The sequence below is a fragment of the Diadema antillarum genome, unplaced genomic scaffold (assembly GCF_040938485.1).
Source record: "Diadema antillarum isolate AM-2024a unplaced genomic scaffold, OU_Dant_1.0 seq00000378_RagTag, whole genome shotgun sequence".
In the NCBI taxonomy this organism is placed as follows: domain Eukaryota; kingdom Metazoa; phylum Echinodermata; class Echinoidea; order Diadematoida; family Diadematidae; genus Diadema; species Diadema antillarum.
This window is the reverse complement of record NW_027271377.1, coordinates 370,439-393,902: the sequence shown is the minus strand read 5'-3', so window position 1 is coordinate 393,902 and position 23,464 is coordinate 370,439. Positions and strand designations below refer to the sequence as shown.

At 38.7% G+C, this 23,464-nt stretch overlaps 1 protein-coding gene across 3 annotated transcripts in view; it reads right to left on the bottom strand.

Annotated features, from left to right (window-relative positions):
- LOC139731555 (pleckstrin homology domain-containing family A member 1-like) overlaps positions 1-23,464 on the bottom strand; it is a 93,837-nt gene that overhangs the window by 58,470 nt on the left and 11,903 nt on the right. For all 3 annotated transcript variants that reach the window (XM_071642442.1, XM_071642441.1, XM_071642443.1), the window contains exons 2-3: positions 19,145-19,377; positions 3,519-3,578 (exon numbers count right to left, since the gene is read on the bottom strand). In XM_071642442.1, coding sequence (XP_071498543.1) covers positions 3,519-3,578; positions 19,145-19,285 — 201 coding nt within the window. In that variant the 5' untranslated portion in view covers positions 19,286-19,377. The remainder of the gene's footprint in view (positions 1-3,518; positions 3,579-19,144; positions 19,378-23,464) is intronic.

Genomic DNA, 23,464 nt, shown 5'->3' with positions numbered 1-23,464 from the left:
AAGAGAGACGAGAGCTGAGGGGGACACACACTGGGCGAGACAGGGGCACGAAACAGCACTCGACTAACTCCTCCAACTGGAGGGGGAAAGAGTGACAGCAGGCTTGGCAGATGCAAGATTGGATCGGGGGACGTGCGTACCTCGACGGCTTGACCCACTTAAGGGCTGCGGGGGAAAGAGTTCCCGGCGTATGAATCATGCGATCACGTGTGATTCACAGGCTTAGTGTGTTGTCATCACGTATTAACCAGACCCTCGGAGGAACACTACCCCTTTCCCTTCTACCCCCTTTTCATTTTCCTACCTCTTTCTCCCCCTACCCCCCCCCTTCCTTCTATTCCCCAAGTAGAGGGCATTCCTCAAGATCTTCAAATTGTACCTTACCACTTGCATCACTCCTTCATTTTTCCCAACAATAAGGGTATCCACAAGATTTGGGCATCCCACCCTCATTCTATCTGCCAATTTGATGTAATGATTTGATGATTTTACTCTCTGCTTTTCCTCCCCACCCCTCCCCACTTTTCGTCCCTCGCGTATCTCCTTGACGATGAAGAGTTGTCCTCAAGAATGCCTCTCCATCCTCTGTTTGTCCTCCCCTTGCTGTGGGGATCAGGTTTTCCGCATGTCCATTGTTCAAAGATCCAGAGACGTCATTTGTGTGCAATGCGTCTGGATGTCCCTGAGGCAGTTCGGCAGTAGCACAGCATAACACTCAAACTCCCAGCTCGAGGTCATCCTGAGAGAATCGAATTGTTCTTGTGCCTCACCAGAGAAAGGCTCACAAGGCTTGAGAAACAACCAAAGCAAGGTTGAAGACTCACATATCAAATCACTATCATTTTTGTATTGCCTTATAATTGAGTTGCACTTCTAGCTCAAAACTAAAATTAGCTATAGATTGACCCAAATGGATATCTCAGTAATCATAGATAGATACATTTTAGGATCGGGGGGGAGGAGGAAGGAGTGGAGTAGAGGTAAAGGAAAAGTCACAAAAACTACAAAAATCATGCAGGAGCTCTGCAGCTTACCATGGCAGAACTGCTCTGACAGCCGAAGATGATGTTACATTCATCTGCAACACCCGGCAGGGTTTAGTATTCAACTATCTGATAAGCCGACTCAGCCTTCGCATTGGATTTTAAGGGCTCAGCAGCTAGGCTAGGGCAGTATATATACTCAATCTGCATCTAGTCTAGAATCTCAGACGCCGGCCTCCATTCTTTGTCACCACCCTGTTCTCACAGTTGCAAAGCAGGTGCATCACAGAAGATAATTCACAGGGGTATTATCCATTGAGCAGTGGCAAGATGCTTAAGACACGAATGCTCATGACATATTAGATTAGTAAGCCATCAAAACTTGTTTTGATGGGAAGTTCCAACAATTCTGTCAATTTCAAATGAAGCAACTAGTAGCAAGCTGAACAGGTGGAACATGTTACATGCCCCATGAGCAATATCATATTCCCTTTGAGGGCAAATAGGCATTACTTGGAAACCAAAACTTCTGCATACATTTACAACTGAAGTTTCTGGTCCTATGTAATATCATCCAAAATACACAAATTACATACATTTCTGCATATAACTAGTTTCTGGTCCTTGTATTATCGTCCACAATACACAAATTACTGCATATGAAATATTAGCACATATATATTTATTTTGGCCCTGGTATCATACTGCATAAAAAAGGTACATATTTTGGCAGTGCAAAATATTCTGCTTTTATAGTATCAACTTTTTATGTCAATGTCACAAATATTCACTTTACTTCAACTGGTAGTTTGATAAATAAAACTTTCCAAGGTCTCCAGTTTACCCTTTTCTTGATGCATTTAAGAATTACAAACTTTGAACTAAGTATCAAAGCTGCATGCACAATCACACTATCCTCACTCTACACACATAATAAGACTAGAAACTATCATAGTCACAAGCTGTCCTTACTCTACACATTAAGAGAAGAAACTGTCACAGTCCCACTCATAGATGAAAAATGCATGAAGTCCCAGGGAACTTCCTGCACACTCTTGTGCAGGTGAGAACTAGGGTAGGGTCAAACGGACATGAGAACATCCCCGAGGAACATACAAGCCATGGAAACAAAATGGCGATGCTGAGCTGGTGACTAAGCTATATGCATAAAGGCTTTGGTCGGTGACTGCACAAGACAGGAATACCAACAAAAGCCGACAAAAGAAACGCTCAGAGTCTCGCAAACACGAAATGGTATAAAAGAATAATAATAATGTGGTTCTGCAGAGTATATTCAATAATCACTTAATAATCCTTTTAAATACAACCAGTTGCTCAAAAATTTTCTTTAAACTGAAATCTACAGCAAGAGATTGTTCACTTTTGGCAAAGATTTGGGTCAGGCTAATGGAAAAATATTCTCCTGATATTATCCTATATATTTGAGGACAGAGAATAAGAAATGAACTTGGGAGGGAGATTACAAATAAACATACATTGGGGAAAAAAAAGAAGCTAAAAACTAAAGGTCACACCAAATGCCACATAAACACTGATATGTACCAAGGGATATTGTTTGTTGGTATCAATTCTAAAACTTTCCATGTTTCAAACATTATCCTGAGGAGGAGACCGCATTTGTAGAAATGAAATGCTTCTAATGCCAACATCTTGTACAGCAACACCATGCACCATTGGATCATCCTAAAATGTTAATTTTGATGTGCGCATCATGTCCAGATTTGTTTTGAAGTCCCTGTGCTTTTTTTTTCTCATTTCTCATCATACAGGCTAATTTTAGATTTATCTGAGAGCAATGATACAGAAAGGAGAGTAAAAGAGGAAAAAAAAAATCACAGCATGTAATATAAAGTTAGTAAGTTGCGGAAAGCTCAGAATGTCAATGTACTGACAATGGGGCATAGAAGGAAAATGTGGTTAGTGTAATGCTACTGGATATGAGAAGAATCTACTTTTAATAAAAAACGACAATGCAAATTCAACCCCACCCGCTTTCCCCTAGAAACTGTCTTTAGCTCATTTTCCCTTTTTCTTATGGAAGGGGGTGGGGGATCCTATCATTGATTTCTAAGCCTAAGGTCTACACTGCCTATTTGATTGCAGGGAAAATCTCATAACCCAACAGACTGCACATGTTCATCAAATAATCCTTACATTCGCATGCACAATCCACTTGTATTAGCAATAATGCAGTTTAATATTACTGCTACAAAATCTCACTTAAACTGAAATACATTTGGAAAAATGTCCACTACATTCAAATTCTGTGCATTAATCCTGCACTTATGTTACCACGGTGACAAAAGAGTTTGTCGAAGGTTTACCAATGCTTACAGCCATGCAACAGTAGATCTAGCTAAAACATATAACATGGACAGACACAGAATTATCAGAAGCAGAAGAAATAAACAGCTTGTCACAAGGCATTCTGGTGAGGGAAAAAAAAAGTTATACCTACGAACTTACGTAGTGAACTGATCTTTTACAATTAGATTGTTAATAACACATACTTACATTAGAAATATTTGTTAGTTGAATTTCCAGTATGGGCCTTCTTGCTGCTTCAGGTAGATTCTGAAAATGGGGGGAAAAAGATACAGGAAAAAGATTAGAAAGAGCAATGTTGTTTACAAATAATTTCATGCAAGGCTTTGAAATAATCCACACACACACAAAAACATAAAAAGATTGAATATGCCCAAGTTTTGTGCATCTACAAACTAAAAGTTCATTCAAGAGTATGACAGAAACACAAACTTCATGGAAACACACCAATTAAAGTTTCTCTCCCGCTGAAGAATGAGAACGAGAGAGATCAGTATGCAGTAATATGTCACGAATGCCAATTCTGTCACCTCCTCCTCTCCCTCGATCCTCCCCCCCCCCCCCACCATGGAAGCACAGGACACAAAGGACTGTCGACATTACGCATGTAGTGACGTGAGGGACAGCCGTGGGTTAAGGTACGCCGGGCACACGAGGGCCCTCTTCATTGCATGGCGAACATGACACACTGACAACACCAACAACAAATCATGATACTGATGTCACGCTTGACTCATGTTCCTTCTCTTGGCCAACCTCCAAATCACCGGGCCAGCTTTACCGACCTCCCCTTCTTGAACCCCTCGGCGAGTTGGGACCTCTCACGAGCACACGGCTGAGTGGATCGATGAATACAAACCTCCAAGTTTCATGCAAGAATTTCGTACCGGCAGTCCTTCCAAACAGCAATAGTGTCATTCACACAGATAGAATAGCAGGATGTAAATTGCACACCAAATACAGAGATATTTTGCCTCCATTAACATGAACAGAAAAATCCTAATTGCTGATTGCAATAATTTGTCAACCAAATTGCGAGCGCCCAAAATCTTCAGAAATGGTGACCCTTAGCTTGCCAATGTGTCCGTGCACTGCAGTGATGCCTGTTTTGAATGATGGTTCAAAAAAGATCTTGAGATTTTCTGCTCTAGCGTTCACACACGCATCCCGGTGCAAATTATCGCACCATTTCTCACGTTATTATGATTTTAACAATGAAATAATCACAAGATTTCTTGGGATTTGGATCACCATGCTGACTGCGCTATTGAGTGGGGTTTTTTTTGCCCATACAGGCAAAATTTCTAGAACTGCAATCCTGCTAATTTGCCTTAGTCTGAGTCCCACTAATGTTGATAACTGCAAGTGAGAATATTTTCATTCAGAAAACATGAGTGGCTGAAGAAACAATTCTCCTATACTGTAGTCGAAGATTTTAGAAGTGAAACTGTCATTGAAGCATACTTCTGCTACCCCTTATTGTGGTTGGGAAGTGTCATCGCTAATCTCAAACAGCAAGTAAATATTCTAACTATTAAAAGTCGCACAAATGTTCAAATGCCAAAAAGGCACACACATGCTTGCTCATATGGTACTAAGTGACCACATTTCTTTTGCAAAACATCAAATAATGTTGGCATAGGTTCTTTTAATATTTTCATTACATAAACTTTTGCTATAAAGAATAACCATGGCAAAGAAGATCAAGTTAACAAATATCCTGATGCTAAATAGACTAGTAGGCTACTCAAAGCCACCTGATAGGTGCTGACAGTTCACAAAAAGTGATGAATGATCTTTTCTATTTTGTGTTCCTTTACTACATGCATCTTTTCCTTTTTTTAAAATCTCAATGTACATTTGTTTATTTTAACAGTAAAATCATTACAGAAATTTCTGCAATATTTTCCATTTCTCATAAAAAATGCAGTCACTTACTAAAATCAAGTTGCATTCTCATTTGCTGCCAGTGAAATCAAACTCAACAAGGAAAAGTAGAAATTACGCGGTGCGTAATATATGTCCCCGCCGGAAGTAGCATTTAGTAGCAAAATGTACAATATAGGTAAAAAAATCAAGGTCAAAGGTCAAAGAAGTCAAAGGTCAAAATTCTATGTAGAAGTTTTGAAGCCCTCACCTAGTGCCATCACTTAAAGCAAACGGAATTGAAATCGGGTTACAAATGGCAAAGGAGTAGCATTTTGTAGCCAATGTACAATATAGGTAAAAAAATCAAGGTCAAAGGTCAAAGAAGTCAAAGGTCAAAATTCTGTGTAGAAGTTTTGAAGCCCTCACCTAGTGCCATCACATAAAGCAAACGGAATCAAAATCGGGTTAGAAATGGCGAAGGAGTAGCATTTTGTAGGCAATGTACAATATAGGTCAAAAATCAAGGTCAAAGGTCAAAGAAGTCAAAGGTCAAAATTCTGTGTAGAAGTTTTGAAGCCCTCACCTAGTGCCATCACTTAAAGCAAACGGAATCGAAATCGGGTTACAAATGGCAAAGGAGTAGCATTTTGTAGCCAATGTACAATATAGGTAAAAAAATCAAGGTCAAAGGTCAAAGAAGTCAAAGGTCAAAATTCTGTGTAGAAGTTTTGAAGCCCTCACCTAGTGCCATCACATAAAGCAAACGGAATCAAAATCGGGTTAGAAATGGCGAAGGAGTAGCATTTTGTAAGCAATGTACAATATAGGTCAAAAATCAAGGTCAAAGGTCAAAGAAGTCAAAGGTCAAAATTCTGTGTAGAAGTTTTGAAGCCCTCACCTAGTGCCATCACTTAAAGCAAACGGAATTGAAATCGGGTTACAAATGGCGAAGGAGTAGCATTTTGTAGCAAAATGTACAATATAGGTCAAAAATCAAGGTCAAAGGTCAAAGAAGTCAAAGGTCAAAATTCTGTGTAGAAGTTTTGAAGCCCTCACCTAGTGCCATCATATAAAGCAAACGGAATCAAAATCGGGTTAGAAATGGCGAAGGAGTAGCATTTTGAAGCAAAATGTACAATATAGTCAAAGGTCAAGGTCAAAGGTCACAATTGAAATTCTGTATAGAAGTTTCAAAGCTCCCATGTCGTGCTATCATATAAAGCAAACAGAATCAAAATCGGGTTAGAAATGGCGAAGGAGTAGCATTTTGAACATTTTGATCACACACGGACGCACACACGGACGGACACACGGACGCACGGACGCACGGACGCACGGACGCACGGACGGACACACACACGTACGGAGCCCGTTTCATAGTCCCCTGCTCGAACTCGTTCGGCGGGGACAATTAGTTTATTCTCTTCATCTTTACTTTACATATGGTACTTTCTCTCCAATCCTGTCCCACTTAGGCTAGAACTTTGAGCATAAAAAATAAACTTGAAAATTACTTTAAGAAAAAAAGAAGATAATACACTACCTACAATACACACAGTGTACAGGAAAATGTGTCATGCACATATCAAACTAGCTTGCCGTTAGGGAAGATTATAACTGAAATATAGTTTTGAATGCTAAAGGACAAGGACACTCAAGCTGTATATGAGTGAGCAGAGCAACTTTTGGTTCCTGCATCCACCGCACATTACTTTCATCATGCCCTGGATCCATCAACGAACAACAATGAGAGCATCATATTGCCAGAGAGAAGATTCTCAATGAGATCACACATCGATGTTCTAGTTTCAGTTTGATGATAAAAGTGGTTATCATACATGATTAAAGCGAAACATCACTCCGTCTTTGAGTTGACTTTACAGAGTATATCTCCCACTCCCATCAAAAAAAAAAAAAAAAAATACTACCAAGAGAACAGTTAGTTTGTTTGAGTGTTGCAATCTGCATGCTCAGAATCAATTATTATAAATAAATTATAATTAACAGCCAATTGCTGTCCAAACTTGAAAACTACACGGCAATGGCAGAGAAGAACAAGGAAAGAAGGTCTTTGCATTTCATGGACAAGGAATAGAGTTTTATAGAGTTTTATAGCACTGGCATCACTGGTATTTTATCAAAGTGGCTATAGTGCTTGACAAATACTTATTCTCTTTATGGTCATTAATATTCACATCATCAATATTCATCATATTACCTTCATTACTATCAAATACAGCATACATGAGCAAAGTATTTTTTACCTATCATGTAAATGTGTATGCTCACTGTTTTAATCACATGAATTTATTACAATCATTTTGACAAGACCTTGGTTATCCAAGTTCATGTACAGTATGAGGAAAGTTCAATTGTTCATATTTACTGTTGTTATATTTGTTTCTTAAAATCAATAAAAACATTTGAAAAAAAAAATTAGTTTTAGCCACCATCATCAGGGTAGCTTTGTAATCATGAAAAGAAAATTCCTCTATACACTATCGAGAAAGAAAAATATGAACACACACAAAAAAAAGCTGCAGCAGGTTGCAATGGCTATGCATTCAATTCACCCTTTGTGCACCCAGAAAGTTGGAAGGTTAATGCCAAGGTTATTTTTCCTCTAGTGCCAGGTGTATTGTCTCGAGAGAGAAGGGGGAGGGGGAGGACAAGAAGACATTACTTTGCAATCACAAGCATGCTAAGATCCCATCATTGTCATTCTGCCACAGAAAGATATGGAATGTATTTATGTGTGTGTAGGTGTGTGTGCATGTGTGAGAGAGAAAGAAAGAAGAGGAGGGAGACAGAGATTTATCTGACCAGGGAGGTGTTACAGAGATGGAGTGGCAACTCTTCTTAATTCATGCAAACACATGTTTGGGTTCAAGGCGTTACAATGGGGTGTCTAGCATTCCACTATGCTTTGAAGTCATGCTCAGCACCGCTCTATAGTTGCAAGACAAAGTTCGGAGACGAAGAACACATCTCTTCTTTCGTTGAATTACAAGCTTTATTTCACCGTAAAATTTTAAACGAAATACTTGAATTGATTTAGAATAGTTTAGGAAAGAATTCAATATCATAAACATGTATTTCTAGTTTCTTCGTAATGCGCAAATCGATATGAAATGAAAATTAGGCCCTCTTAAAAACCTAATATTTTTCTATAATGCGCACATTTCTGCATGTTAGTTTTCTATCTTTCAATCTGGTATATTTTGATCTTTCAAATAAAGTACTCCGCTAAAGCATGTTCCAGCGTGCTTTTAAACTATTTGCTATTGAAATTGTCAGTTTTACACTGCATTTTGATTCGCTGCTCTAATTCAAGGTACACAAACTCATTGTTGCCATCACATTGAAAGAGAGAGCCAATTGCAGTAGGGGCAAGTATTTCTAGATGTGAGAGCGCTAGTCCCGATTATTGATGCTCTCTTTTGTCAAAGCACATGGGTAACACCTGTAGTTGAACGCATAACTTCTCGGCAGTGCCGCGCATGACTTCAAAGGAGAGCAGTAGTTGTCTCTCCTTCTCTAGCACCTCCCTGGTCTGACTACAGTGGAGGCCCATATTACGTGCATGTGTAAGGTTAACCACTGAGTACAATGGGTGTTTATAATCCCTTGACAATTGCCTTTACCAGTACCTGTACCTGCACCATTAAAAGTACCTAGTATTTGACATTCTGGCATTCACAATAATAGATACAAATTTGGCTCTATTCATCTAGCAATTCATGATCATGCACAGGGGTAAGAATGAAGAAAACTTCACTAGTTTGTAAAAAATTCAAAGTTTATTATTACTATTATTTGACAAATGCAATATTGTTATTGTTATTTTTCATCAAATATTAGACATTTTCTAATGATTGTTCTGGAACTTGCAGATAGCACAGACTTGATTACTTTTAGTGTGAAGATTTTGAAAGAGATCAAAAACATCAAACTGTATGCAGGCAATCTTTTGAATTTAATCACTTCAAAACAAGTCACTCTTTTAACAAGAAAAATACAAATTCTTTTGGTTTATCACACAACTTTTGTGCAGTTTGTGGTGTCTCTATGTTCAAGAATTTTGCGAGTCAACTGTCAGTTGAGACATGGAAACCTTGCTAGAATATTGCCTCAAGTAATGCTAATGCAATACATATCAATTCAACATAGAGAATGGCCACTACTGCTTCTTGAAAAGGCACAATACTTCTTTTCTAATTCAATTGAAGTGCTTCTCCATTTCAAATTTCACCACCACTCTCAAAATTGATAAGTACCTATCAACTTTTTAAATGCAATCAAGAAATACATCATGTTAAACAGTCATCGACTGAAGAGCAAAGGCAGTCATTTTGCACCCATGCCGTGCTTAAATTCTCTCTTGCTGTTAACAATTGAATCATTGCTTTGCACTGAGGGTCTACAGCTACACGTACTATACGGGCGGAGGAGGCATGTATCGAGGCTCGTCAATGCAGGCTACTTCCTTTAAGGAAACATCGGTGGGGAAAGTCACACAAGAGAGTGGTCATGACTCAATGCAAACACACTGACTTGCATGTGAGACAGAGAGCAAAGTTCTGCTACTATAAACGGTACATGCCAAACTTGTCACAGTGGTTTTGAAGTTTTGCAAAATTTGTGAGTCGACAAACATTTACGAAATTAACGACAAGCCAGTGGAGTACTTCTAATAATGCAAATTTAATCTATACGTTGTCTCCAGAGTGAAAAATCACTCATATATTGCTCTTGAAAATGAATATTACTTAACATATCTCATTCTGATGTTGTGTTTCTCTACTGTCAATATGATCACTCATGAAATTATCTCACAAGTCCAAAATATCATGCTTGCTCAATATGTAGCATACTGGTACAGTACTCTACACTGAGCACTTTGAACATTAATCTAGGTACTACTATACCACAATAATTCTCCATGCAAACACTGTAAAGCTAACACTCTGAAGCATAATGCCTCCGGCAACACTTCGTGGCGGAGGCATAATAAAAAAGATATTTTCTTGCATACTGCAAAAGCACGTATTTTCACATTAGTAATTTTTGGCACTTAGCAGGGTAAGATGAATTTCATGTGTTTTTTTATTCCATGAAATCAGGACATAAATTACTGAAATATATGGCATGCAAGCATATCTGCATGCTTTTATTTTCAGCTTCTGGTTGCGTGAAATGCACAGAAATTTCAACTTTTACAGCAATGATAAAGAACAAATTCAGGGACAGGGAATCTGCAGTCATGAACTTTCTGTCTCCCTCACTCTCTGAATTTCATTACTTTATCTATTCAAAGAATACAATCATAAATAAACCACTGCAAAGGGACAGAGTTCCTCAATATCCAAATTTTCACAAATTTTGCGAATCAATGCTGACCCGTGAAATTAACAACACTAAAAACATGTCATCACCTATTAATCTTGACTGTATAAAGTGGCAGAGTGATTTGAAAAGCATTATCGAGTGCATTACTGTATAGTGCACTCGAAAGTCTCGGTGTCAAATCATGAAACTAACATCTTGTGAAAATGTCTGTGATCTCCTCATTTGCAAAAAATATCAGTACACAAAAATAACAGTTTTCTCAGTATAATAACCAAAACCAATTTCAATCAATGAAGATTACTTCATCTTCTTCTCATCAGATGAAGCCATGCGCATGACTAAAATATCATGTTTATCTGTGCAGTCCGATCTGCACCTTTAATTCCTAAGAATGGCAACATGCAGTTTTAAAGCATTCCTCACATTGCTATTTACGTGTTGTCCCAAAAGGCGTTTTCACATCAGCCCGATAAAAATCCAAGCTCGAGATATTTCTTAATTTCCCAAGTCAGAAAATAGCGCGCTATTTCGAAACATCGGGCTGATGTGAAAACGCCTAAATATTCACTGCTGCAGCTTGTTACATTCCAGAATGCCAAGACAGCAAATACGTTTCTATCTATTTTTGACAGCCAGATGTCTTTTAACCCGTTGAGGATGAGTCCCGAGTATACTCGGGTTAGCGTCTATGGGAAATGCATGTTGTAGCAAAATCAAACCGTCCTCAACGGGTTAAGAGTTATGTCAATGTTATGAAGACCATGCAGCAACATCATTGCAGTCACACCACTACATTACAATCTGGGAACACAGGATGTAGGTAGAGACCAAGACCCGTTTACAGTGCGAGGCTCAATCGCGGCTCGGCCACGGCCGAGTCCACCTTCATTTCAGTGTAAACGCGCAAAAGGCCAAATGCGAGGCCAAAATTGGCCTCGCATTTGGCCACGCTCTGGAGGTGGTCTCGGCCGCGGCCGAGCTGCGGCCGAGCCCGGCCTTTTCTCAGTGTAAACGCAAACTGGGCCAAATGCGCAGCCAATTTTAGTCTGGTTTCCAAACCCTCTGCCTGTACTATTTCGCTGTTCAGGATATTAACTCCCTCAACATCGAAAACGAGTATAGTTTAAGGTGGTTTTGTCCTGCAAAGGATTTTTTCCTTCGGCAAAGGCTGTGGCTCGGCCGTGGCTCGGCCCAGCCCCGCACTGTAAACGGGGTCTAACTTATTCCCATATTTTTTAAGTCAATGAGCCAGCACTGACTCCAGAAAAAATGTTCAAAAATAAGGCCCTAATGAACAACAGCTCATTCAGTTATTCCTTTCCCCCTTCCTTGGTGGAATTCTACAGAGGCTACAGCGCAGTACTAAACAAGAATTGGGCCTATGAAAAGATGTCACTGTGAATAAAAGCAGAGAGTTGAAGAAAGGCTTGACTGTAGAAATTGCAGGACTGCCAACATTCACAAATCAAAATCATCATGGTTCTGGAGAGTATCAGGAAAATACTTGGTGTTATATACTGTACATTTTAATCTACAGGAGTCCATTTACACCAAAGCTTCAGCCTCAGCCAAAGCCCAACATGATTTTTGCAGTGTAAATGGTCACAGGAGTACACTGCCTCTCACTCCGGCCATTTCGTCCATGAAAAGATCTAGAAGGTGCTCACTCATGAGCCTTTGGAATTATGAACTTTATATCATTTTTGGATAAATGATTCTTCCGAACAAAAAAAAAAGCCAACTTTTTGTTCATGTTTGGATTATAGCGCCTTCAGAACAAACTTTTGGAATACAGCAAACCTTCAAAATATAACGCACTTCTGGATATTTAACAAACTTTATTTCATTAATAAACCTACAGAATAGGAATTTTCTGAATAACAAACTGTGACAGTCAAAAAAAAAAAAAATTCTTGAATGGAAATCCCAGTCATTCAATCTTCTAAAAGACATGCAGTTCATATGCTCATCTGAAAATATTCTGCTCTGTTTTGGTACAAACTTAATAGTGACATTTGGCAGGATATTCTCTATATAAATGCCATATCACAAGAATAATACAGTAAGGGCATATCGAGCAACATCATGAGCGATATGACTCACAATGAAGAACCACTGTGAAGAAATTGGAAAAGAGAGTTCTATATCTTTTTAAAAGGTAAACTTAGGTATTCCCATGTTATAGATGATAAAATGCAATGTGCATTGCACTTGTGTTGTGGAGGCAAGATTTTTGGTGTGCTCTTCTTTTTGCGCCTATTACATCAGTCAATGCCCAAAATTTGCAAGACTAAAACTCAAACAAATTTTTCGGCATATATGGTATACTGTTCAGTGCTAAGTACTAGTATTTGGTGCTACTAACAGAGAAGTATGTCAATCAAACCAAACTTTTTAACATTGTTTAGAAAATTTGTGTATTTTCAAACGTTTTACTAGGAACCAGCCCATAACCCTGTGTACTTTCATTATCTTGACTGCTTACTCACAATCTAAATTTTGCATGAACCAAAGATTTAATTACTATAGAAGTTTTTTGAAAAATTTTCTTCCATTTTTTTTTTGAAAGGCAATCTGAAAGTTTCTTTCTTTTCAAGATAGGAAGATGGTCGACATAATCCTGTCATCCTATTTTGCTAAATAATTAAAGCAGTTAAGCTAATGTACTCAGATTACCTGATGATGTATGAAATCAGGAGTATGTGCACGCATGCACGTAAGCTTTTCCTGGACATAGTCCCATCTGTGCAGATATCTGCTGGATTTCATGACATAAGTCCTGAAATCTCATGACTTGCACATGCCTGTGTGCCTGGATTAAACACACGTGAAAGAGATTTTTTTTTTTAAAAATACATTGAAACCAAAACTGCCGTCACTTGATCACAGTGCGCAACACCTGATGCTCTTTGAAACCCAAAATTCCAAATTTATCCAGGCAACCATGGACCCTGGTCATGTTTCGACTGAGCTTACTTCTACATGAACAGCGGAAACAAATAATGGCAAATTTACGGGCAGCCCAGATGGGGCTCTCAATCAGGGAAATCACTTTGAAAGGCTTAAATCCAATACATCGTCTAAACAGACTTTTGCTGAAATATACATTCACGGCACAGAGTTTTGTGTACTTCCAGCATTACAATGTATATCACAGTGCCACAAAAAGATGGAGGAATGTAGATGACGTAGAGACAACGAAATCTTTGATGACAATATTCTGATGTCACACTTTAAAAACAAACAAAACAACCCACCTGTTATATCAAGTGAACCTAGATCCATGATATGCATGCCTAATAAGTTCAAAAGTTTTGTGATTTCATTAAGCGTTTTCACATCAGCCCGATGTTGAAATAGCGCGCTAGTTCTGACTAGCGAAAAATATCTCGAGCTTGTGGTTGTCATTGGGTTTTTTTCCTCCAGTTTAATTTCTGCAAAGTTAATTCCTTCCAGAGGAACTTCATGGTTCTACATGATACCAGTGCCTCTGATCCTGGTATGTAAAGAAAAAAGAAGAAATAAAAGAAAAGAAAAGCACTCAGAGAGTGCAGACCTCCGCCAAGCAGCTCATTTCCACCTATTGTACATGCATTGCTGAAAATTTCCCAATTTCTCAATATACAAGCCTTTTGTTTACGTCATCAGCTTCCAGTTGTGTGACGCCTTGCCCATGTAATGCACGCACTTTATGTGTGCATATGGCATATGCAAACCTCAAATATGTGCAGCTTAAACTCACAAGTTCATTGACCCTATCTGCCAAAAGATCAAAAAGACTTCAAAAATTCATAAAAATTCCCAGATCACTACCAAACTTTAATCATCTGTTCTTTGTGCCATCAACTTTTCCCGCAAGTTTCATTCAAATCGGTTCACAACTTTTTGACTTATTTTGCACACAGATAAACAAACAAATGCTGATGAAAAGATGACCTCCTTCCTTGGTGGAGGTATAATAAGCTTGGATTACCATTAAAAAAAAAAAATGATGGTTATCTGCAGATACTCCACCACAAAACATCAATTAAACAGAAGATTTCCCCGCCTGGACCCCCAGCAAACTAGTCACTCTATGATCACGTAAACATGTGCATAAATTATTATGTGCACATTTTGCCGCAAATCACAAGGATGAAGTGTGACGTCCCTTGCAGGGAGTCAAGGGCCCATTTAAGGGGCCTGAAAGCTGTAGGGTCACAGATGCTTTCTGAGGGTGCTATCTTAGCCATATTTTTTGTACATAAATAATGACAAAACTAAAGGTTGGCAGCATAAAGCTAAATCTAGCTAAAACTAGGAAAAAATACATCATCAGCGCGAGACACACAGCAAGAGTGGGAAAAATTTGAGCTCAAGTGGGAGAGCGGGAGAGTTTTTCAGAAAATGCATGGACGCAAATTGAGAGATCTCCTGCTGAAAATGGGAGAGGTGGAATCTGTGTTAGCTGGTCCATAAATAGTGGAAGTCTACTGGTGATCAGAAGACTGAATTTGTGTCAGTGACAATAAAAAAAACCACAACCATACCATGTCTATCTATTTAAAGGCTGACACATTTACATTGTCTAACCATGATGTTTGTAGTTTCAACTCAATGCTATCAGGTTAATCAGACAGATCGGGACAAGCATAAGGTTACAATAGCACAAGTACGCATTATAAAATAAACATTACATGAATGTGGGGCTATTCTTAGATCATGCTCAAGTACCCACTTGGCTAAGGACTGCAATTTAAAGGTGTTGTTAGCCAAAGTGAATGAATCCTCCTCTCAACGCATCAGGAAGCATTCTTTTTTTTTTTCTTTTTTTTTTACAGCAAGCACTAGATCAACTAGATATCACTGTCCTTTACGATAACAAATTCAATCTGTTCATACTATCTGAAATATTTCTGGATGAAATCCGTGCCTACTGCATCATTAGATTTGTTTGTTTGGGGTTTTTTTTTCACAGGATATACATATCAAAGACAATTCCAGAGGTATAAGTAATTTTGTTAACAGTGACAAACATCACCAACCTCATCATCTAGACCCATCTGTTGCAGACATTGACATACATGTACATGTACACTGTCCTCCCTTATCGTCCATACTCCTTAGTTAAAAAACTGCCATTGAGCTCTATATTATTAGGTACAATTGTCAGATCTTAGATATCATGGTTGTCGATGATGCTAAAACCTGCTTTACCTGTCAACAGATGTTTTTGAAGACCACAACGCAAATTGCTGGTATTTGATGCTGTGAGTGCACAAACATGAAAGAATTTAGCATGGAAGGCAAATGCAGATTTTTCATAATTTCATAATGTATTTCTTGGTTTCTCCCTTACAACATGTCCATCATAATAAACTGAGCATGAACAGTCTGAAGTAAATTCATGCATTTGTCTCTTGATGTCTTCTTTACACACTGAAATGTCGAAAAGCATGACAGCTTCTAAACGTAATGATGAATATCTTGAGAACAAAGGGTCCGACATGAACAGACCCACGTCAATGGGAAGAGTACAATTCATGTCAAAGTTTAAACATGTATGAATTAGGTTCAAGGAGTTAAGAGTTTTTTAACGAGATGTAAAAATCAGAAAGTTTAGCCAAATTTTGGCAGGTGTCAATAGACCCCCATTTCAAGCGTCCTTCTCCCGCGTATTACTCCATTGAAATGTGGAGGCCAAGCTACAACAAGCTTTTGTCACTTCAGAGGGTACCTTTAATGTGACTCCATGTTATGCCACACCCATTCCATGTGAGCATGAGTCATAGGCTAGCTGCCCATACCTTGCCAAACTGGTACGATGCAGCCTTCTCTTTCCCTCGTTGAGTGATGAGCATCATGCAGGTATACTGACAAAAATTCACACCCATCCCCATCCCCCCCCCCCCTCCAAACAATCTGGTATTTCAAGGCAAATTTCACTCCATGTACAACTTGGCTTGTATTTGACAAACTGACTGAACATGAAAGTTTTACAACACTTGGACAAAACAAAATGAAAATGTGCTGGAATGTTTCAGCTCATCACATGTTTTTTTTTTTGTGTGTGAATCAGTGGTATTACTCATCAAATAATATGCAAATCAGATGATGTAATAATGTGATTGCTTCAAATCTTTCCTATTGGTTTGAAAGTAAAGGAATTCAAATAAATTCCCTTTCTGTTATTTTCAAAGGAAGTTTTGTGAAAATTTCTGTGCAATTTTGAGGCATATTTGTGAAGCAGTGATATCACTGCCTCATTCAAACCAAGTATGTGTTTATGGAAGATCGCACCAAATTGCAGTGCCACATTGTGAAACCAGACAGAAAAATAACATATTCCTTTTTTTCCAATCAAATTTTGATCAACCTGGTAGTTCCATTTGTTGATGTTGTTTGTCTGCGTTTACACTTAAACATGGAGTGTAGGGCTCCTATAAGTCAGAAGAATTAAATTTGACACTTGTCCCAGCCTGCATCGTAGCATGGATCTGCTTTCCAATGCACAATCTACAGGTTATGTACCTGGTAGAGCATTTAATAGCAATCTGGGCATAAATCTAAAATCTACATTGGAAATCTAAGCTCTCCCTCTCAGTAAAAGTTTGTACAATGTAAAGTTGCTGGTAGAAGAGTTAGGATATGTTGTGACAGAAAGGATATGTTGTGACAGAATAGAAACCTGCTTATTTCGGTGACACGACATTTGCTCCTGCAACAATTGCTCCAGTTTTATTTTCTGTAAGGACTTAGGGTTAATGTTAGAGTTTTGATAGGTTTTTTTCAGTTTAGTTTGATTTGAGGATTACGATTAGGGTTATGATTATGTTTATTGGTAGAATTTATGTTTGGCTTAATGTGCAGATATTTCATGGCAGCAAATTGTCGCAGGAGCAAATGTCATGGAACCCCTTTTTTCATGATAGAAATTCAAACTGTATGAGATAAAAATGAAGTGAAAGCAAGAGTTTAGCTCTGTGGCGAATTATCCAAATCCCATTTTCATACTGTAAGAGAAATTTTCAGTCTGGAAAAAAAAAAAAACAGAATTGAGATTCTGGAGAAGGTCATGTCATCCACTGCTGACAACTGTATGAACTCAATCTGTGCATGAATCTTAGATACCCCTTTAAGAGTTCCCTCTAGAATAAGAAATATATGTAAATACACATAGTTCATCAGAAGTTCGAACAAAATATTGTAGGGGCAGCCCCAACTGTCTGCTCACACACTGACACAATGGCTGGGGCTGCCCCAGCAGAGAGGGCGGAACCACTCCATCAGGTATCGCACAAAGGGTGGGGCTGCCCCCTACTCCCCGGAATGCAGCGCTCAGTTAGTGCACAAAAGGTGGGGCTGCGCCCTTACTCAATAAACACACACACAAACACATACACAAAGTAGAACTCTCCCCATTCACTGGGTTCTTTCACAGAGGTAGAACATCAAAAGAATGCAGTATTCATCAACCAAACCCATTGGCCAAATTTTGTTTTCACATCATGTTGCCCAGTCAGAGTTGTAATCACAACTTCTACATAATTACAGGGTATTGTAGCTGACCACAATTTTTTCCCCATCTTTCTATGTTTCTTTCTTTTTGTATAAGTCGTATAAGTCTTTATAAGTTGTATAAGTCTTTATATCTCTTGCTCTCCTCGCCGCAATTCTCCTATGCCAAGAGCAATGAGTTGAGATGTGCTAAGCACAAGTCATTGCCTTCCTGTCCAATGGAGCTCAAGGACAGTTGAAGTGCTTCCATAGAGGTCACAGTCATTGCCAACAATGAGAGCAAGTTAACCTTTTGCATTATTATACAATACTTATAAAGAATGTTGCTATCCAATTGGTCAATTGCTTATCAAATGACATGCAGTTAAAAGTACCACTTCACGCTGTTGCTGTCAGCCCTGCAATATTGTTTGAGCGAAAATGGATAGCACAAGGCTGATGCCACCAATGTCCACTGGTTAACGTATTAAACTCATGATCAACTCATAGTTTTTGTTCCACTGCATGGCTCTGATATCACAATAAACAAACATTTGCCTCGCGCACTCAAAAGTTACAGGCACGCATTCAGTCACTCATTCTAATGTCAGCAACTTCAACCGATCTGTTTCTTGTGTGACTGATTGTGACTGTGCTATTCATTTGCCTTTCATACAAAAATGGTTAGCATTTCTGAACTCAATTCAAGAATCTGTGTGGACCACATATCCCTTGATGTCAGCGGTGTTGTTCAAAACAGATAATGAATTGTCTTTACTTGTGCAATGGAACAAGATTTCATACTCTGAAAAGATGAGATGAACTATTCAACTCAGCTTTGCCTCATTGAATAGAGCGCCTCTATCTTCCACCTCACGCGAAATCTCGTACAGTTGTACCATCCCACGCGTGACCACAGACTATTTGTATTAATGCAGCTCACAGACTTTCCTCCTCAGATCTATGATAGATTCCCTGTAATACATGGACCATCTCCCTAATTTTCCTTCCAAAAAAAAACTTGAGTAGCATCTCCCCCCCCCCCCCACCACCACCACCCCTTCCTATCCCATATGACCTTCTACCCCCAAAACATCCGCATTTCCTCCCGTCTCCCTTACCATGGGGTTGTCCATGTAGCACAGTATGGCCCCGTCCTCCGGCGAGATGACAAAGTAGCGGCGGAAGAAGCGTCCACTCTCCTCATCCTGCTCAAAGTTCATGAAGCCGCAGGTCCTGCCCTGAACGTCCAGGTACGGCATGGTGGCCTCCCTCTGCCTCTACCCTCACCGGACTTTGCTCCCCGTCCTCCCTGCTTGGTTTGGACGACACTACTCGGTGGGTAATCCTAAACCTGACAGAAAAGAGAAGGGAATAGGGAGAAACAAAAAAAAAAAAATAATAATAATAATAAGTACTTTAAAACACATTTTTGTAGATGGATGTAACATACTGTCTTGATTTCATGTCAACTTTCATTGTAAAAAATTGAAAACTACATAAAGTATACAACAAATTAGACAAATACATGAAGAATATTGCACTGAGGTTAGAATACCACAAATCTCCTGCAAAAAAAAAAAAAAAAAGGATGGACTATCACACAAATAATGTGTTGCATGTCTCAGGGCTGCCAGGAATTACTTACAAAGTCAAAATTAGGATAGCTCTATAGAGTGCTCAGAAAGAGACTGTCATTTCAAATGCATCTACTAAATGTCCTTAAAAAAAATTACAACCGAACTTACTGCAAAAATAACTTTAAAAATAGTGAATCAATCAAAATGTAATTTCAGGGTATGGAACTATGTCTTATAACTGAATTGTTACAGAAAACCGCATCCAATTTGCTTCAGTGGTCACAGAGAAATAGGGATCCTTGTCGAGCATGTCAGGAATCCCTTTCCTCCAAGTTAAATCCACTGTGTTTTATCCGATGAATCATACTAAAAGAGCATCCACATGCTTAACTTGGAAGAAGGGGACCCAAGACATGCTACTGTCAGTACAAGAAAAAATATTGGCGAGCTTAAGATCTGCGACACGAATGCTAATTAGGCAAAAAATGGTGTTCTACACATGCACGAGACACCTGTTTCCATTGTCTAACCCAGGAGGCTGCCTAGTCTTTATAATAGCAGGGAGGTGCTAGAGAAGGAGAGACAACTACTGCTCTCCTTTGAAGTCATGCGCGGCACCACCGAGAAGTTACAATTGTATGTGTTCAACTACAGGTGTTACCCATGTGCTTTGACAAAAGAGAGCATCAATAATCGGGACTAATGCTCTCGCATCTAGAAATACTTGCTCCTACTGCAATTCGCTCTCTCTTTCAATGTGATGGCAACAATGAATTTGTGTACCTTGAATTGGAGCAGCGAATCAAAATGCAGTGTAAAACTGACAATTTTAACAGCAAATAGTTTAAAAGCATGCTGGAACACACTTTAGTGGAGTACTTTATTTGAAAGATCAAAATATCCCAGATTAAAAGATAGAAAACTAACATGCGGAAATGTGCGCATTATAGAAAAATATTAAGTTTTTAAGAGGGCCCAATTTTCATTTCATTTCGATTTGTGCGTTACGAAGAAACTAGAAATACATGTTTATAATATTGAATTCTTTCCTACACTATTCTAAATCAATTCGAGTATTTCATTCAAAGTTTCACGGTGAAATAAAGCTTGTAATTCAACGAAAGGTGAAATGTGTTCTTCGTCTCCGAACTTCGTCTTGCAGCTACAGCGGTGCTGAGCATGACTTAAAAGTGTAGTGGAATGCTAGACATCCCATTGTAACGCCTTGAACCCAAACATGTGCTTGCATGAATTACAAAGAGTTGCCACTCCAATTCTGTAACACCTCCCTGATAATAGCGTGCACGTCACAGATCTAAAACTCGCTATCTAAGTTTTCAGGAAGATTCCTGCAGAATCGGGGCATACTGTAGCTACGCTACTTCACATTCATGTATATTGGTCAGTGGAAAACACACTCCAGCATGATAGTCCAATCAAGCAATTACTAGGGTCTAACAGGAACAGAGAGTTACCCCCCCCCCCCCAAAAAAAAAAAGTGCAGCTCAACTGCTGCAAAACAAGGAATGTTTGCGTGCATTTTAATTTCACAAATTTTGCGAGCGCCAAGATTCGCGAAATTAAAATGCACGCGAAAGTTCTTGTCTACACTATGTGCATTGAATGCCAGTGGCAGTCCGTGAAAATTTCATGCCCCCCAAAAAGGCCGTCAGCTCCAATTCGCGAAAAATTCATGCCGCGAATATATCATGTTTTACAGTATAATAATACTAGAGGAGCATATCTGAAGCAGTATACCTGTAACTTCCCAGGGGCCTTCAATAATCTGACCATAGAGCCACGCACTCATGAATTTTAACATACATTTATGCTTGCTATCTTAAGACAGTCATTCTTTACTAGCAGAGGCAGGAAATAATGTGAAGTTTCAAAAAGGTTAGAAACATTGATCTTAGTGTCACTTTCACTTTTTATATATTTCTTAATTCTATGCATTGGTAGCTATCAGGGACCGCAGAACATATATATATCATATATTTTTCTTTCTATTTTTTTCTAACAGACCCCAAAAGTATGTGTGGGAATAGAAATGAAGAACATGCATTGTTGTTTGAGAGCATAAGGATGAGAACCATAGTAACAAAGGCGTCAGAGAATTTGTCGAGTTGTGGATGCTTGTCAGAGATGACTACAACTTTTCTGGCCTTGTTTAATATGCACAAACTTTTCTTACCTGCTTTAAGAACAATTAATCCATTGTACACTTTCAGAGTAACATTCAATGAATTTGTAAGCATCTGCAGTTACTTCAGATACTGTATGCATGTACATCATATTGGGCAAGTTTGAGCAAGGCGTGTGCTTTAGGCAAAAAAAATGCACTGCCCTGATATTGGACCTGTCATTAGTCTGACATAGGTGGGGTAGTAGCTGTACAAGGAATCAGAGCAAGCAGATGAGAAACAGCCTGGCATAGGTTGAATTCCTCTTTGGTAAACAGAAGACAGGTGAATTATTATGTACAGTACAAGACACACCTATGCATTAGGACACAAACAATTCAACATTTCTTTCACCCTCGGGGAAACTATGACATGATTACTGTCATCATTACCAAGTCTTTTTGCAAGAGAAGAGATGGGCAAATACTCATGAAGAAACAAATTCTAATATTTAAAATCCTCACAGATAAACTCGTAACGATGACATATTCTGATGCTTGCAAACAAATATGATTGTGACTATTTGTTCAAATTTCTTTATACCTCAAGAAATTCCTCCATGTACTTCCCTTGATGTCTCTTGTATGATCATTCTTGCACTTTATACTTGAACTGGCCTTCCCTACTGCAAACAGATTTCATCTAATATTATTACAATGTATCTGTGAGGAGTTGCATGCATTCATATCATTGTTTTGATCTCAACTGAAATGAAAGTATCTATGGAACTTCCTGTTAATTTCTTTGAATGCTCAATGCACCTTTCAGTTAGGTAAAACAACACAGTCTGATATGCCTCTTGTGTCATACAACCATATAGCATCCATTATACACGAGTACACAAAGCTGAAACTGAGCTAAAGTACACAAGAATTAGATCCATTTCTTTTTTTCTTTGATTCTATCATCACGACTTGCCTCAAAGAATCACTTTAATGCTGTCTACAACTTTCAAGCATTTCTAACCAAAACAAAATTATTACTTTTTTTTTTTTGGTCAGAATCACACCATACAAGACCGATGGTGTATGCCATGCAAATTTCATCAATAGTGGAAATTTTTTGTGAAGAGTCAATCTTCTTGTGTACTGGAGCAAACCTTGCTGTGATTATTCACTGACCTGTGACTACCATATTACTCACACTACAATACATCGCATAATAAGGGTAACAAAGGATGGGGGATGGGTGCACCAGATTGGTACACCAAGCGATAGATACCATCTCTGTACAATGATTTCACCTGTGGTAAACAACTCACAAACACACACACACACAAAACAAAACAAACAAACACCAATATTTGTTTACGTGTGTTCTGCTTGTAAATAATTATGTGATTTCCATTTCATCTACTAGTGCCTATACAGTATTTTCTTCATCTGCTCTGATGTACCCATGCCACATGAATTACAGTGACAAAATTTCAAACTTCTTCTAGGGTATGCTTAGTAACAGGGTGTTACAAGCCATACATGCCAAATAGCCAAGTTAAACCACAACTTGCCATCCCGAGCGTGTAAACTGTGTCTGTCCCAAAAAGCATGGTACTTTCACTTGTTTTCCATACAGCACCATGCTAACAAAACAGCTTGAATTTGTAGATGCTGCCCAACAATGATTACTGGCTGTGCACTTGAAAAGCAAAGCAAAAGGAAGTACATAGTGTAGTTGATGC